Source organism: Actinia tenebrosa, unplaced genomic scaffold (assembly GCF_029948245.1).
Source record: "Actinia tenebrosa isolate PJP-AT-01 unplaced genomic scaffold, QUT_ActTen_1.0 PGA_scaffold0__85_contigs__length_37466705, whole genome shotgun sequence".
NCBI classification, from domain to species: domain Eukaryota; kingdom Metazoa; phylum Cnidaria; class Anthozoa; order Actiniaria; family Actiniidae; genus Actinia; species Actinia tenebrosa.
In genome coordinates, this window is record NW_028292569.1 from 23,469,528 (window position 1) to 23,487,807 (window position 18,280).

The 18,280-nt window shown below is 38.9% G+C and overlaps 1 protein-coding gene across 2 annotated transcripts; it reads left to right on the forward strand.

Annotated features, from left to right (window-relative positions):
• Positions 1-69: 69 nt before the first annotated feature.
• Positions 70-18,274, forward strand: LOC116302578 (uncharacterized). 2 transcript variants are annotated; one of them, XM_031711909.2, is made up of 22 exons: positions 70-175; positions 331-391; positions 574-694; positions 1,075-1,221; positions 2,133-2,193; positions 2,350-2,509; positions 2,886-3,024; positions 3,307-3,374; positions 3,828-3,959; positions 4,413-4,548; positions 4,645-4,718; positions 5,388-5,507; positions 6,185-6,274; positions 6,618-6,693; positions 7,162-7,210; positions 7,815-7,920; positions 8,492-8,687; positions 9,273-9,474; positions 9,562-9,646; positions 10,743-11,083; positions 11,510-11,589; positions 11,685-12,175. In XM_031711909.2, exons 2-22 carry the CDS (start codon positions 356-358, stop codon positions 12,059-12,061), a joined length of 2,796 nt encoding a protein of 931 aa, XP_031567769.2. In that variant the 5' UTR covers positions 70-175; positions 331-355; the 3' UTR covers positions 12,062-12,175. The 2 variants fall into 2 exon arrangements, with proteins under 2 accessions (XP_031567769.2, XP_031567770.2); XM_031711910.2 differs by lacking the exons at positions 11,510-11,589; positions 11,685-12,175 and adding an exon at positions 18,127-18,274.
• Positions 18,275-18,280: the final 6 nt, after the last annotated feature.

The following is an 18,280-nucleotide window of genomic DNA, read 5'->3' on the forward strand; positions in this document are numbered from 1 at the left end:
TTAGATGGGTTGCCTGTGTGAAATCGAAACGAGGCATTGTTGCTAAGCAACATTCAACAAAGGCAAAGTAGAAGATCAAGCAGTTGCATCTGTTTTGGCCGTGTTTTCAAGCGGCGTGAAAGTTGCTCCAAATTCAATCCTAAATTATTATTTTAACAACTATTACAGTCGTCAGGTAATAGATGAAGCACAGCTAAACACTCTAAGCCATCTAGAAAGCTTGTTTTCAGTCTAACTTATTTTCTATTTCAAGCATTTGCCCGAAGGTTTGAAACCCTGGTTACATCATTAACCATGTTTATAAAATGTACTTTTTACCATTTTCTTCAGGAAAAAAGAAAAATTCAAGTTAAGAATGGTTTCCGTTCTTCCAAATACAACTAAGAACCTGGTAAGTAGTTTTTAAGTGGCATAAAAGAAATATCTTTTTGAAATCCTAAATATTTTCACAAGAGATAACAATTAAATTGATAGCCTACCGGACATGACGCGTTTGAACTGAGAAGTTGTTTTATAAATTCCGTCTCTTACAGTGTCTTTGAATAATTATTTCATTTTGTTTTTATTCTACAGAGTTCTCCTTTTGATGTTCATGTCTTAGAGGACCAAGTTCGGCTTGTAGTGAAGGCTAGGAACGTGAGGTTGACCGAGTATTTTAAGGACTTTGATCGTCTACGAACAGGATTCATTACCAGTGAGTCTAGTTCACTAGAATTAATCATTCAGGATCAATAAGGAAGAAAGAAATTTTTCTATTAACTTGCAGGGAGTCAGGAGATTCAGAATGGTTATGAATATTCTCATGTCCTATTATCTTTTATTCTCGCTATATTTATTTACCTATCTCGTCGCAAAGCTTCATTGGAGATTTATTCAAAATGGTTTATTTGTATCTTACTGTTGTGGTTTGTGGCAGAGTACTGGGGGAAACTAGGAAGGGAGGGGGGTGACCATACCCCCATTTTCTACCCCTCCCCCCAACCACCCAAAGCCGTCAACAGGCTAACATTGACAAAATTATTCACAAATGATGCATACTCAGATATTTAATTCAGAATCGTTCCTTTATTTAAGAGCCCCAGTTTGACAGATGTCTAGACCAATTGTTTGGTATTGTGTTAAGCCCAGAGCAGGACATGCTTCTGATGGAAAAATATGGTAGTGATCCTAAACAGAAGAACATGGTCAACTATAGAAAGTTTTGTGAGGTTATTGGAGCAGGTATGATATACTTGATATGATATTACAATCATTAGGGATGCCATGGATGGACGGATCCAGAATTGTGAGGAAATTTGGGGGGGGGGGGGGGGGGGGGGTAAGTTTATATTCATGGTAAAACTAGGCATCATACATATGATCATACGACATCATACGACTTAAGAGAGTTCATAGAAAAAAACACCAGCATTAATTTCAACAATATGAGCGCTGACAGTCGTTTTATGTTCTTAATCAATTCAAAATCAGCGTCTCTACAAAGAGCCATATCAGCATACATTCATCAATGTATGCTGATACGTGAAAATGAATTAAGAAAATTACCTAATACATAGTATATATATATACCTATAATATATTTGGAATCAAACACTCATGTACTATTAGTATAAGGTGCCAAATAAAATCGTATCGTATTGTATTGTATATATGAATTCTGTCAAAGGTGGGAGTCCCGGGAACCGTGTGACCACCCTTGGATCTGCCAATGATCATTAGTCAGCGTAAAACAGTGGCAGATTTAGAGTTGGGTTCACTGAGTGAAATGTTTTGAAAGTGTTTCAAATAACTTCACTGAAAGTATCAAATTGACAGTAGCAGAAAAGCTTGCCTATGGGATATTTCATATTTCCAGTTTGAATTTTAGAAAAAAGTCCTATGTCTTCCAATGAAGCTATACTATAGCTATCGTGGTACCATCTTAAGACCCTTTATGCTGCTTTAAAAATTCATTTCCCTTTCATGGAATGAACCATAGGCAAGTTTAGGAGGGGCTATGTGGCTGCAGCTATGTCCCCCTTATTTTTGAGATCCCTAGATCTGCCCCTGATTTAAACTTTCGATTGTTCTTGATATATTGTTTCCATTTATTTATTATCAATTAACTTAGAACTAAATTCCTTTTTCAAAAGTGTTTGATCCAAATTATCTTCAAGAGGATCCTTCCACACAAAAGATTGGTCCTGATGCAAGGTAATAAAAGTTAATTTAGTGGGAAATGGGAAATTTTTGTTCTTCCACTAACTTGTTCTTTGAGTGGGTTAGGAACATGGATGCACACCATAGCAGACCATATTTATATTACTCTTATAAATTTATAACTTAAGTGGTTTTTTCCCCTTGTCACAGTGAAACTATTGACAGAAGACCACTGAGTCCTGCTTCTCTGGCCAAGTGTGATGAATTGTTGATGAAAATGGCAGTACACTATAAATACCATGGAATTAACATCAAGACCTGCTATGCTGACTTTGATAAACACCATATTGGGGTAGTCACTGAACCGCAGGTAAACAGACATTAGTTATATTACCATCCATATATGCATTTTACATCTCTTCTATAAACAAATATGTCATAATTATTTTAAGGTATGCTGGCTAGTTATTCATAAATCATAGGATGGAAGACACTGTCATTTTCAAAATGGGGTGAAAATAAATACCCTCTGCATCAGCAAGTGCTTCTGGGACTTTTCCTGTACTATTTATTTTGCCTCTTCAACTATTTTTCTCCACAACATTATTATCTCATATGGTGTATAGAAAATGTTGCTACACTAGATTAGCTACAAATAAAACCACTCCTTTTCTACCCCCCTAGAGCATGTGTGACAACATGGCTATGTATTAAAGGATACAACAATATTCTCTATTTCTTATCAGTTTACTCGCAGCTTCCCTGGTCCTCCAGACATCACAGAAGGAGAAGTCATGTTACTCGTCAGGAAGTACAGAGATATCGCAAGGCCAGGTCTTTGTAATTATTATAACTTCCATTTTGACATCGAAGAAAAACAGCAAAGTAAGTTAATGGTTATAATAAGGCAAAGGCAATTAATGCAACTCACCAACCAGTTGGCTGAAAGGGGGATAAGATAGACAACAAAGGAGCACAAGAACGTGTCTTTCATATGCTACGAAGCTCAGGAATCGAATTCTAGAGATCACTTTGATATCGTGAAGTAGCATGTTAACAGTGCATGTCACCCAATGACTTAGCACACTGTACTATATGTTATTTTTTTGTGCGTAGGGTTGTCGTCGGAGGAAGGTAGACTAAATTAGGGATTTTGTTTGTTTGCAGGGCTTAGAGATGATGCTGATTTCACTAGGTTTGCACCGGACCAGGGCTGGGCCAACTTAGGATACAGGGTAAGAAAGGGACTGAAGATATGCTTCGCTTGACACGCGCACAAAGGTTGCAGTGTGTGGCTTTGTGGATAATGCTTAGTGATTCGCGATAGGAAAAAGAATCAATTTAATTTAGCAAGTAGCCTCGTACTGACACCTTTGTGTCTAACAAGCAAAAGAGATTTCGTATAGTTGTGAAAAACTCGTAGCAGACGGCACGGTAACGGTGCATGGTTCGCACCAAATGAGGTTTCCTCAATGTTACACAACTAACAAATGTTCAAACTAAAAAGTGTTTTTTATTCATTTAAAAATTATTAGTTCATCTGCTACTCTTAAGGCCGTTACAAAAAAAAATTAACGTTTCGGGCTTAGTGGTCCGACAGCCTAACCTTGAAGGACAACTTAAAACCAAACTATTATTATAATTATAAATCTATACAGCATTAATTCATATTTTGATTTATATTTCAGGGGCCAGGTACTCCTACTATTCAAGATATCTTTGAGAAAATCCGCGTTGCTGTCTTTAAAAACGGTATAAGAACAACAGAGTTTTTCCGTGATCACGACAAGCTGAGAAGTGGCATCATAACAGAAAACCAGGTAAACATTTTTCATCCTTTGACAACACTTACAGCAATAACTGTAAGAGTAGATGCGTACATGCAATATCGCATACATAGACAAATTGCTGTTCGTTTTTGATCCGCCTTTGCGCAAGATAGTAACATTTTTCTAGGTTTTGTGGAGAGAGAAAAAAACTTCGACATTATCCGATGGAAAACCTCAAAGGGAGAGAACTTATAAACTCTGCTTACATGTGACGCCGAGTCAAGGAATCGAACCGCTACGCCACATTTGATTGATGATGACTTAGCCAAGAAAATGAAGATACGCTTTTTTTTTTTTTTTTTTTTTTTTTTTTTTTTTTTTCGGCCGTATGTTTTTGTAAAGTTGCAATTGCAGCACGTTCTAATATGCAGTATCTTTCTTAAACTTTGTAATGTGATTTCTTTCTGAATTTGAATGCATTACTTTACCCGATTTTCTTTGCAGTTCGTTTGTGGATTGAGTCTCTGCTGTGGTTCACAAGCTAATCTGAGCCGAAACGAGATTCAAAAAGTAATCGATCATTACAAAACTGATGATGGTCGCGTTCACTATCAAGGTTTCTGTGACATGATGGAAAATGGTAAAGATATAAATTGTAACTTATGTTTTCCGTCATACGCATGATTTTTCATCCTTCTATAGGCTAATCATATGTATATGAATTGATTTATTTCAGCTTTTACCTTGCGGGACCTCGAGAAAATGCCAACAGCCGAGCCTTACAGGCCCCCAGTGGGTGCCCTCGCCAAGGTAACCCGCAAAATAAAAACCCTAGCAAACTCTCTATATATATATGCATTACATACAAGGACCGTAACCAAAGAAGGTTCTTGGGTTCACGTGCAGCTCCCCGCAAATCCTTTGAATGGTATATCAATTTCAAAGATGGCTATTTAGACATAAATTCTTTTCCTTGGATTCCTGTCCATAAATTCCACTAATTTCCATTTCCTGCGCACCCCCCCCCCCCCCCCCCCTGCGAGACCCCTGGTTACGGCCCTGGGTACCGATGTACTATCGTGAATATTACCCTAGGGAGTGCACGTGGTCTGCGTGGGCAAAACATTACGCCCGTGCTCAAGAGATCTATTGTCTGACAAGATGTTTTATCATTTTTTTGCTTGACAATCACAATGGACCCTCCTTAAAACGGTCTTGAGCGTGAGACTAACTTGAAAATGCAAAAAAAATGTCACAAATTCCATCGAGAAAAATTGTGATTTCTTTTGTGTTTCCATGTTAGCCTCGCATCCACGATACTTTTGAGAAGGCTCCACATGACTATAGGCCTTGAAATTTTGTTTAGTTTTAACAAAAAATATTTTTTGTATCATAAGATTTTGAACTCTTACGAGAGTCTGTTAGAATAGATAATAGGAAATCAGTAAAAATGATAATGATATGTTCAAATAATTCCAGGCGCCTAACATATTGAGTCCAGAAGAAGAAGCCCGTGTTGAAGAAATTTTGACAGGACTGATTTCTAAAGTGCGTAAGAGAAGAATAATGGTCTATCCTTACTTCAAGGACTTTGATAGGGTAAGAATTCGTTATTCATTATTTAAATATATGCATTGATATCTCTGATAAAGCGGACCCCTTAGAGCAGTTTTCACATAACTGTGAAAAGCTAACGGCACGAACACGGTAGTTACACTGCAAGGCATACGCCAGACCAATCACATATCGCGAGAATTTACTCTCCATCCAATCAAAACACGGCACGAACACGGCACTGACACGGTCAGGCATGCAATTCGCGAGAAAAAAATCAGCCAACTAAAATCCTATAAAAACATCACGGTCACGGTACGCTTACTGCACTGAGCTTTTCACAGCCATACGAAAACTGCTCTATATACCTTTCATTAAACGGACAGCGAGTTGCACGCTTTCAATATTTTCTTCCCAATTTACTGAAAAACAAACCTTTACTCAGAGAACTCCTTTCATAGTGAGCGAGACCAGCTAAGGTCCCAAAACTGACTTATAAGTTTAGTTTTTGGCATTTTGTATTGTCACTTTATAAGGCAAGTTTAAAAGTATTTGGACAATTACGAACAGACCGTTTACGAAAGAATGCATATGCCTAATTTGCATACACACTAGGTTTTTCTCTTGTAGATGTTGGGGTTAATATCGTTCTTGCTGTGCTGTTCTTGTTTTGACTGTGTTTATCGGTCCATTTTACTCATACGTTTCCTTGATATTAACAGAGTAAGGGATACACGAGAGGAGTAACCAAGTCGCAGTTTGCTAGAATGCTGCATTTCTTATCGTTGGATTTACAACCACTTGACCTCGAGGTGAGACTAAATTCTTTAGGTTTTTAAGGAAGCAGTCACCTTTGGTTCAGTTTTTTTTTTTTTTTTTTTTTTTTTTTTTTTTTTTGCATCAATAAAACCATAGCAACCCTTAGTTTAGTTTATCCAGCCCTCATGTCCAAACTACTCGGCTGTACTGGACAGACGGTCAGGGATCTAGTTAAAATGGTAATCAAATTACTTATATGCGCAAACCTGGTCGTCGGACGGAAAATCAACTGGATCTTGGATGGGCTGCAATTTTATTAGATACATTGCGTTTTTTTTCTTTTTTTCTTTTTTTGTTGGTGTATTTGTTGACTTTCTGAATGGGTTTCTTTACCAGTTGATCTGTAAGAAGTACGAGTATCCTGTCGGTGGAGATATCAACTACCCAGCATTCATCCAGGCTATTGACTCAGGTAACGCTATTACCTACAGATTGATCTACATTATTATTTTTTTTTAGTATTATTATTATTATTATTATTATTATTATTATTATCATCATCATCATTATTATTATCATCATTATTATCATCATCATTATTATGATCATCATCATCGTCATCATTATTATCATCATCATTATCATTATTATCATCATCATTATCACCATCATCATTATCATCATCATCATCGTCATCATTATTATCATCATCATCATCATTATCATCATCATCATTATTATCATCATCATCATCACCATCATTATTATCATCTTCATTATTATCATCATCATCATTATCATCATCATTATTATCATCATCATCATCATCATCATTATTATCATCTTCATTATTATCATCATCATTATCATTATTATTACTTTTCATCTTAATTCAAATAATCCTAAGAGATGAATCCTAATAGATGTTCTTGTTATTTAGAATATACTGGTACTTCTATGACACTGTCCGATAAATCAGAGCACAATAGGTAAGGTATACCTCACTACAAACCACCACACCCATTTCTGTTCAGATTAATGTATTTATTATGGGTTACGTATCAAGCGCATGGAGTGCGGTGGTATGTGTTTGGTGTATCATGGAGGTACAGTTCATTAGCGGGATATTGTTGGTCACTCGTGTCCTACGCTCTACGCTGCTAGTTTCAAAGAAAAGATAAATGTTTGATATTCGGTTGAGTGGGGGAACGAATTAGAATATATTAGGTCTTACGTCTGTGAAACGGCGCGGATACGGTACGGACCTGATGACTGGTTTTGGGCCAATCACAGCACACGATATTGTGACCCAACCATAATACATTATAAATACTTTTCTATTTGCAAAGGAGTTTCTTTGATACTCTGAACAACCTCTAGGCTGATGAAAGTCAGGCACTGAAACAGACACACAGTTTGTCATCCCCAATCTTCCTCCCCTTGCTTCACACCCAGTCCCCCCTCACAAGAGCCGCTATGCAGCATATGCATATGCATATATATATATATATATATATGCATATGCATATGCTATGCCCTTATCCTTTACAACTGCACTTTTTAACCTATCGTTGAAATCAATTTTTCCACCAGCGAAAGTACGGGTGCACCAAAGGAACCTATAGTGGACTTGAACAGCGTTGATCCCCAGGATCTGATTGGTCGAATAAGACATCACGTGCTTGTTAACAGGCTAAGGGTAAGTGAGGATGGTTTCAGTCACTGGTCTTTCATTCTGGTCTAACTGATTTTTGTGTTGTCAATAATTCATAAGAGAATGAAGTAACAAAACACATGCGTGGATGGTCATGTTGCTAATGTTTCGTTAAGTTCAAACAAGATGGCGGTTATGAAAACCAGCAATTCAGTCATCTTATGTGAATAATGCCTTAGTCTTGAGGTGCAACCACATGACTCAAAATCCCTTGAAATATAAATAACAATGAAACAGCCGCAATGTTGGTTGATCTAACAAGACGGCTATGACGTAACATACACCCAAAGAATGTGGTTTTGTTCTTACCAAAGTTTAGGCCATTGGTATTGAATAGGACCTGTGTTGCCTCTACCGAGAATGATTTTTACAAGGGCACACTCGTAATATTTCATTCCAACTGGCCTTCTAGATGGGATATAAATAATACAATTGGATTTTTTGGCCTGCAGATATTCCTCAAAACATTTCGGGCCTTTGATTATAAACAACTGTATGGCCTGGATTCGAACTCGACACTCACATGTCATTTTTTAATTCATTTGATTATTCTTAGGTGGAAGAATTTTTCCAGGACTTTGATCCCCTTCGTCATGGCTCTATCAGTGTTACTCAGTTTAGACAGTGTCTAAACTCACTTGGCCAGACTAACCTAACTGAAGCTCAGTTCCAAGTTTTAGCACGGCAATATGCCGACGTAAAAAGACCAGGAAATGTTATGTGGACTAAGTTTCTCACAGACGTTGAGATCGGTAAGAAATCAAGCCAACGCGCTGGCAGATTCATTCAGTTTTATATTGTTTGACATAGCATGACATAAAACCACGACATGATATGTCTTGACATGATACAAAACGACGCGACATGAAAGGCCACGACCAATATGACATGACACGATACCACGTTATTATTATTACATTACACCACACCGCACAGCACCGCACCATATAATACCATACGACGCCACGCCACACCACACCACACCACACCACACCCCACCACACCACACCACAGTCCCATCCCGTCCCGTCCCATCCCATCCCATCCCATCCCATCCCATCCCATCCCATCCCATCCCATCCTATCCCATTGCTTTACTGATAATTTAATGACCTGATTTGACCCGACTAAATAACGATGTGTGCAACAACCAAAAAAAGATTCCAAAAACCCTTTTCTATCGGATAATTCTCCTTAATATTTTTAAGTAAACTACCTTTTCAAGTAAAAAAAAAACCTTTTTAAGTAAAAAAACTTCTATTTCAAGACTGAGTACTATAACGTTTATTCTGTTTGTGAATTTCGAAAATTAAAATTGTAACATATATTTAATTTAGTGTTTACAAGACGTGGCCTCGAAAAAGTACCAGCCTATGAAGTATCTCCCATGGAAACCTTTCAAATGCCAAGGCCTGGAGCTCGAACCAACCTAGCAACCATTGAACAGGATCAGGTCCTAGATAGCATTATGCTGCGCATGCGCAGTAAGATACAAGAACGCCGTATCTTATGCAAGCCCATTTTCCAAGATTTTGACAAGTGAGTATAAAGGTTGACCATTTGATCTTTTAGTGTATAGTTTTATTAGTCTTCTCTTTTATTAATACGACGAGTGTTCTTTTTTAGGCACAATAATGGTCACGTGACTAAGTCTCAAGCCCGCCAGTGCATGCTCAATCTGGGTCTCACCAACGATGAACATGAAATGAAGGTAATAAGACCAATTCATAGTTTACATTGAACTTGAATCTAGAATTAGTTGTTCCATCGGGTCTTTCAGCTCAGTCTTTGCGTTCGAAGAAAGTTTCACACAAAAATTCGTGAATATCTGATTATTTGCATTGGTTTTGAGGAATGTTTGGAATTCGGACAATAACTTTATTTTGTCACAAATTGAAAAAGATGCTTTTTTGCTTTTTTTTCCAAATTGACGCAAAGCACAATACCAACGTTAAGTATTCTTATACTGAACGCATGATTTACAATAGTTTGCGCCTCCAATCCAAATGATCAATATATTTACCAGCTAGTTTTGCTGTGATTTTTATTCTCCACACATTTCCACTGAACTGCGTTCGAATATTTGTACAAACATAAAACAGTCAATCGACTAGTTGATTATATTTGGATGACAACCAATTCAGATAAACACTCTTCTGGCAAGGGAGAAAACCTCTGGCATAAACCTCTCACATATGCATTCAATTGAGGAACCATCCGCTTAAAACAAGCAAACATACAAGAACAAAACAGTCAAATGATTGGTTGAATTGATATGGATAAAAAACACAAAGACCCAGAGAAAAACCCTCTGGAAGGGATAGACGAAGCTCTGGCGTTGTTCAACTTACATATGGTACCCATGCATGCAATCGCGGGACCATCGCTTGAAACCATCAAACATACAGGAACAAAACAGTCAGATGACTGGTTGATTTTACATGGATAAAAAAACACAAAGACCCAGAGAAAAAACCCTTTTGAAGAGATAAAAGAAGTTCTGGCTTCATTCAACTCACATATGGTACCCATGCATTGAATCGTGGGACCATCGCAACGTACAAGAACATAGCAATCAAGCAACTGATTGATTTTACGTGAATAAATCTCAATAACCAGTTGATAAAAACTCTGTATGAATGTAGAGAAGACAGTATATTCACCATCACATTTTTTTGCTACAAATTAAAATATGTAGCACTATGAGTTGATCATATCACGACTACAATATATATGCCAATCATGTTGCGTCTAATAATGAGTAATAAAAAACTTACTGTTATCATTGATACTGATGTCACATATAGCTAATAGAGGGAAGATATGCCAACGACATTGGCTTTAACTACACGGAATTCCTTGAAAGGCTTCAGCCCTCACACAAACCCCAACACATGTACGTGAAACGACTGGAAGAGATAGAGAGGGTTAACAACAAGACCATGCCCGACCTGGGTGAAGACAACTTGAACTTCATCATGCACAAGATCAAGTGTAAAGTCATGAAAGAAAGGATAAGAGTATGTGAATGGATGAAAGATTACGATAAACTGAGAACTGGAAGAATGAGCAGGGTGAACTTTGCTCGAGCTATGGATGTCAGTTCGCTCGGACTGACCAAGATGGAAGTGGAAAAGATAATGGATGCGTAAGTTGAACATAAATAGTATCAGTCATTTTGTTTTAGTAAAGCTCATGATGGTTGTCTACGGTTCTTTCTTTCTTTTCTTTTTTTGCTTGCTTGCTTGCTTGCTTGCTTGCTTGCTTGCTTGCTTGCTTGCTTGCTTGCTTGCTTGCTTGCTTGCTTGCTTGCTTGCTTGCTTGCTTGCTTGCTTGCTTGCTTGCTTGCTTGCTTGCTTGCTTGCTTGCTTGCTTGCTTGCATGCTTCCTTAATATATTTTCTTACCCACCTTCCTTCCTTCTATTCTTTCTTATTTATTTCTTCGTTTCTTCCTTCCTTCCATCCATCCTTTTTTCAGTTTTCGTTTATTAATTTGTCATTGATCATCTTTCCAACTTTTCAATATAAAGATGTTTTGTCTTAATCCTGTTTATTTTTTCAAATGATACACAGATATGCTTCTTATGGTTATCCAGACTTTGTGGACTATCTTCAGTTCTCTGACGATATTGAAGAAATCTTCACTATCAAAAGTAAGTATAAAGAATCAAATAACTTTAGAATGAACTTTAAATTTCAAATGTTCCTGTAAAAACCTTTCACCTTAACTGTTAATACTGACTTATAGACTTAGAAAAGATGCCACTGGTTGTCCCAGAGCAGTTCAAACCCCACGTAGAGAGTGAAAACACTAAACTGTCACCAGAAGCGGAAGCTATGCTTGAACGCGTTATGCACCGTTTGGCAGACCGCGTTCGAATCAGACGCATTCAGATTTTCCCGCTCTTCGAAGACTATGACAAGGTGCATAATGGGACCGTGTCACGTGGTCAGTTCCACCGCGTACTCAGTGAGCTTGATCTTGGCGGGCTTGTGAGTAGAAGGGAATTCGAAGTTCTATACCAGAAATTTGACGTCATTATCGGTCTCAAGCACGACTTCAATTACATCTCGTTTTGTGATATGATAAATGATTATGCAAACTTTGAATATGGAATGCCCTAAGAAACGTACTCGCTTTGTAATATTTTGTCAACTGTGTCATAAATTTTTATGTATGCGTAAAAAACTACATTTAATTCAAATTGTATAAAGGATACTGGGAGAATAAAAATTCATCTTATTTAATCAAGACTCCCTTTCAACTTAAGTGTACCACTATTTGATAACTGAGTACCTGATGTGTTTAATGTACATAGATTTTTGCATCTACTTAGAGTGCTGACTTATATTTCCTTGGATTTGTAATATTTTTCTTAGATTTGACGTATAATCAACGCAGTTCAAAAATATTTCTTTGAAAAATCAACTGAAAAAAACTTTGATCACAAAGGAAGTCAAGATTAATACTGATATGTTAGCTTAAGCTAACTTAACTTAAACCCTTGAATTAATCAAATAATGAGGAGATCGGTAATATGTTAAGAGGATGTGAGATTTCCGCCTGGTTAAATGTAATTAGTCTAGCAACACTTTGATGCCCGCTTTAAACGTCCCTACTGAGTCTCTTATGTAAACAATGATAATTACTTTTGGATTGATTGAAATACAGTTTGCATTAGTTGTCGGATGTGTCAGCAACAGCTTTAAGGAGACTAGAGACAAAGGGTTTTAAGTTCTTTGAGAGGAAATAAAATAGCAAACATTGCCGCCATGAATGTTGATTTGACGAAAGGAACAGCGCCGATCTTTGTCCTACAAATGAAATGAGTCTGCCAGTTTTGATGAAAGGAAGAGTCCTCCAGTACTGATGAAAGGAAGAGTCCTCCAGTACTGATGAACGGAAGAGTCCTCCAGTACTGATGAAAGGAAGGGTCCCTCAGTACTGATGAACGGAAGAGTCCTCCAGTACTGATGAAAGGAAGAGTCCTCCAGTACTGATGAAAGGAAGGGTCCTCCAGTACTGATGAAAGGAAGGGTCCCTCAGTACTGATGAAAGGAAGGGTCCCCCAGTACTGATGAAAGGAAGGGTCCCCCAGTACTGATGAAAGGAAGAGTCCTTCAGTACTGATGAAAGGAAGAGTCTCTCAGTACTGATGAAATGAAGAGTCCCTCAGTATTGATGAAAGGAAGAGTCCCCCAGTACTGATGAAAGAAAGAGTCCTTCAGTACTGATGAAAGAAAGAGTCCCTCAGTACTAATGAAAGGAAGAGTCCTTCAGTATTGATGAAAGGAAGAGTCCCCCAGTACTGATGAAAGAAAGATACCTTCAGTACTGATGAAAGAAAGAGTCCCTCAGTACTGATGAAAGAAAGAGTCCCTCAGTACTGATGAAAGAAAGAGTCCCTCAGTACTGATGAAATGAAGAGTCCCTCAGTACTGATGAAAGGAAGGGTCCCTCAGTACTGATGAAAGAAAGAGTCCCTCAGTACTGATGAAAGGAAGAGTCCCTCAGTACTGATGAAAGAAAGAGTCCCTCAGTACTGATGAAAGGAAGAGTCCCTCAGTACTGATGAAAGGAAGAGTCCCTCAGTACTGATGAAAGGAAGAGTCCTTCAGTACTGATGAAAGGAAGAGTCCCTCAGTACTGATGAAAGAAAGAGTCCCTCAGTACTGATGAAAGAAAGAGTCCCCCAGTACTGATGAAAGAAAGAGTCCCCCAGTACTGATGAAAGAAAGAGTCCCTCAGTACTGATGAAAGAAAGAGTCCCCCAGTACTGATGAAATGAAGAGTCCCTCAGTACTGATGAAAGAAAGAGTCCCTCAGTACTGATGAAAGAAAGAGTCCTTCAGTACTGATGAAAGAAAGAGTCCCTCAGTACTGATGAAAGAAAGAGTCCCTCAGTACTGATGAAATGAAGAGTCCATCAGTACTGATGAAAGGAAGGGTCCCTCAGTACTGATGAAAGAAAGAGTCCTTCAGTACTGATGAAAGGAAGAGTCCCTCAGTACTGATGAAAGAAAGAGTCCCTCATTACTGATGAAAGAAAGAGTCCTCCAGTACTGATGAAAGAAAGAGTCCTCCAGTACTGATGAAATGAAGAGTCCCTCAGTACTGATGAAAGAAAGAGTCCTCCTGTACTGATGAAATGAAGAGTCCCTCCAGTACTGATGAAAGAAAGAGTCCTCCAGTACTGATGAAATGAAGAGTCCCTCAGTACTGATGAAAGGAAGGGTCCCTCAGTACTAATGAAAGAAAGAGTCCTTCAGTACTGATGAAAGAAAGAGTCCTTCAGTACTGATGAAAGAAAGAGTCCCCCAGTACTGATGAAAGGAAGAGTCCCTCAGTACTGATGAAAGGAAGAGTCCTCCAGTACTGATGAAAGAAAGAGTCCCTCAGTACTGATGAAAGGAAGAGTCCTCCAGTACTGATGAAAGGAAGAGTCCCTCAGTACTGATGAAAGGAAGAGTCCTTCAGTACTGATGAAAGGAAGAGTCCTTCAGTACTGATGAGAGGAAGAGTCTCTCAGTACTGATGAAAGGAAGAGTCCCTCAGTACTGATGAACGGAAGAGTCCTTCAGTACTGATGAAAGGATGAGTCTCTCAGTACTGATGAGAGGAAGAGTCCCTCAGTATTGATGAAATGAAGAGTCCCTCAGTACTGATGAAAGGAAGGGTCCCTCAGTATTGATGAAAGGAAGAGTCCCTCAGTACTGATGAAAGGAAGAGTCCCTCAGTACCGATGAAAGGAAGAGTCCCTCAGTACTGATGAAAGGAAGAGTCCCTCAGTACCGATGAAAGGAGTTCCTCACTACTGATGAAAGAAAGAGTCCCTCAGTATTGATGAAAGGAAGAGTCCCTCAGTACTGATGAAAGAAAGGGTCCTTCAGTACTGATGAAAGAAAGGGTCCTTCAGTACTGATGAAAGGAAGAGTGCTTTTTTACAGAACGGAGCACGGAAGAAGCTGTTTTATATGTTAACTATACCATACCACCCTTAAAACTACGTTTTTTACGGGGTAAAAGCAAAACGGTTAAACTGACAAATGATCCTTGTACTGATGTTATGGACTACTCTAAAGGGCAACCCATTGGGGGACAAAAAAAGAGAGTGTACTGAATAACATTTTCTGTGAAATTCTCTCCATGAAACGCTTAGAAGTCGACGAAAACAAAATTAAACTTCATAGCGAATGAAATCAAATGGAAATGTTTGATTAAAAAAGGATAAGTTTAGTAAAAAGACTTTAATTGAATGTGCAGTATAATTCAAGCCAATGTCTTTCATCTTTCGAGCAGAACAAAAGAAAAAGACGATATAACATTATTGAAACACCACTGGACTAATATAATATTACTTAGATGCCGATGGAACACTGAATAGTGCATTCCAAGACCGAAGTGCATTGTGGGTCATAGTGACATTGTCTAAAGTAGGATTAATAATAATTATTTATTCTATTTTTAGTGTATTACATCTAAAACAATATAGTAACTACACGTAGAGAGGTAATTGCTGTAATGCCCTTTGGTCTTGGTATGCACTATTCATTATGCAGTATTCAGTATTCGACCTTTTTCGGAATAGCTGTAGTCAAAAGCTACGAATATGATGAATCGTTTACAAAGATTTCGATGGAGTTAACTAATTTTGTTCCATGTATGGCCAACCTGGCTGCATAGATTGTTTACAAGTTTATTTACGTCATTGTCGTCATAATTGTTTGTTGTGCAAACAAATACTTTTGTTATAAGTTAGCTACGTTCAGTTGGTTTTAAAATACCAGTAAAATAGCCGCCTTGTATGTGTCGTTTGACATGCATGGGTTACAAATCAACTATGCTACCAGAAATGTCAAGCCCGGAGTCGACAGTGAGTTATTCAAACAATCCATACGTGTACACATCAGTGCATTAAGTTCCTCCATTGTCGGTATGGAGGACTTTCTTAAGGTCTTGTCCATACCAGATGCGATACTCTTGACCAGCGGTAACATTCATGGGCATGGTGAAGTTCTTGAAAATAAGCTCGGGAGACTTTGAAGTAAAACCAGAAATTTTGTAACTGAAATCGATAGTCTTGAGCTCGTCTTGAGGGAGAATCTTTTGGTCTTTGTTGTCTGTTATGATAGTCATCATCCGATCTTGATTTGATTTGTATGGTGCGCATCCCCAGTTACTTCGACCGGAATGTTGATGGATATTACATACGACATATCCAGATTGATGGATTAGCTTAACTGTGGTAACTGCTCCATTATATGGAATTTTGAAAATCCCATATTCCGAGTTTTTAGCTCCGAAGCAGACAGGGCTGGAGTTGATCTTCAACCATTTGTCTGTATTCAACAGGAATTATTAAGATTAAATGAAATATTAAGATAAGAAGCAGGGTAAAATAGCTAAAATAACAGGATTGAATGCTCAATATAATCTCATGCACAATTGTTTTTCGTTTCATCACCTCCACCACCACCCCCAACCCCACCACCACCACCCCCACCATCATTAACTCATCATCACCACCACCATCACCACCAGCACCCCCAACCCCAACCCCACCACCACCACCACCATTACTCATTACCACCTCCGGCATCACCACCAGCACCATTACTCATTACCACCATCATTACCATCACCAGCACCATGATCAGCACCAGCACCACCACCAGCACCATTACTCATTACCACCACCGGCATCACCACCACCACCACCACCAGCACCAGCACCACCACAATTACTCATTACTACCACCGGCATCACCAGCACCAGCACCACCAGCACCAACACAATTACTCATTACCACCACCGGCATCACCACCACCACCACAATTACTCATTACCACCACCGGCATCACCAGCACCAGCACCACTACTCATTACCACCACCATTACCATCACCAGCACCATGATCAGCACCAGCACCACCACCAGCACCATTACTCATTACCACCACCGGCATCACCAGCACCACCACCACTACTCATTACCACCACCATTACCATCACCAGCACCATGATCAGCACCAGCACCACCACCAGCACCATTACTCATTACCACCACCGGCATCGCAAGCAGCACCACCACCACCACAATTACTCATTACTACCACCGGCATCACCAGCACCAGCACCACCAGCACCACAATTACTCATTACCACCACCGGCATCACCAGCACCAGCACCACCACAATTACTCATTACCTCCACCGGCATCACCAGCACCACCAGCACCACAATTACTCATTACCACCACCGGCATTACCAGCACCACCACCACCACAATTACTCATTACCACCACTATGATCATCACCACCACCACCACCATAGTCATTACCTCATTTTTCTTATATATCAATATATTGTGGATCTTACACAATTTGGCGGGAATGTTGCACAGATCACCCTTGAATCCTTGCGGGCAGTTGCACCAGAAGTCATTCATCCCAAGGCTTTCACACGTAGCTCCATTAAGACATCTCGAAATAACACAGGGATCCTGAAAAAGAAGATAAAATCAACAATATTTCAGTGATAAAATAGCTTTTGATCTCGAGTTGATTTTGATCCTAGTATAGAGATAAAGCAACAAGTATCGGCAAACCCAGCACAAAGCGGTTAAACATGCTTTTGGCATGTATGGATCGTAGTAATTGAATATTATATTGAAAGAAGAGATTTCTAACACCTGTACAATAGAAAGATAAGATAAAGAGAGAAGTCTGCCTTTTCCGATTCAATAGACCAGTTTCGAATTCCAAATTACCGCTGATTACAGACTCATTTGCACAGGGTTAGCCTGGTATCAGTGCTTAAATGTTCACAAATACCAACAGAAAAGTAAAGAATGCACAACTTTAACAATACAAACATTTTGAAACTCGACGGACCTTGACCGGAACACGTGAATATTCTGCACAAACTCGAGGCTAACCCTGTGCAAATGGGTCTGTAATCAAGGAACACAGCGGTAATTTGGAATTCGAAAGGGGTCTATTCGCAGCTAAAGAGCTAACCGAAATACACTAAGTTATTATTATATGGTAGAGCACTGATAGAAATGACTTGCACGCTTACCGTGAACCGAGTATAGTGGTGGTAGTGTTGGGATGGTTTTAATAGTCCAGAATATTTGTTGGTCTCAGTTCGAAGCATCTGACATTCGTACAAACCATCTTTGTCAGGCACATCAGCCACGTTTAGCGAGAAACACTCTGGTGAACGATCACATTTCCAACAACACTGAAGAATGTTTGGCACTGCAATGGCTTGAATGATGTTCCCATCGAGTTTGAAGAACGACATTTTACTGAAAGAAGATCCTTCGGATTGAGCATG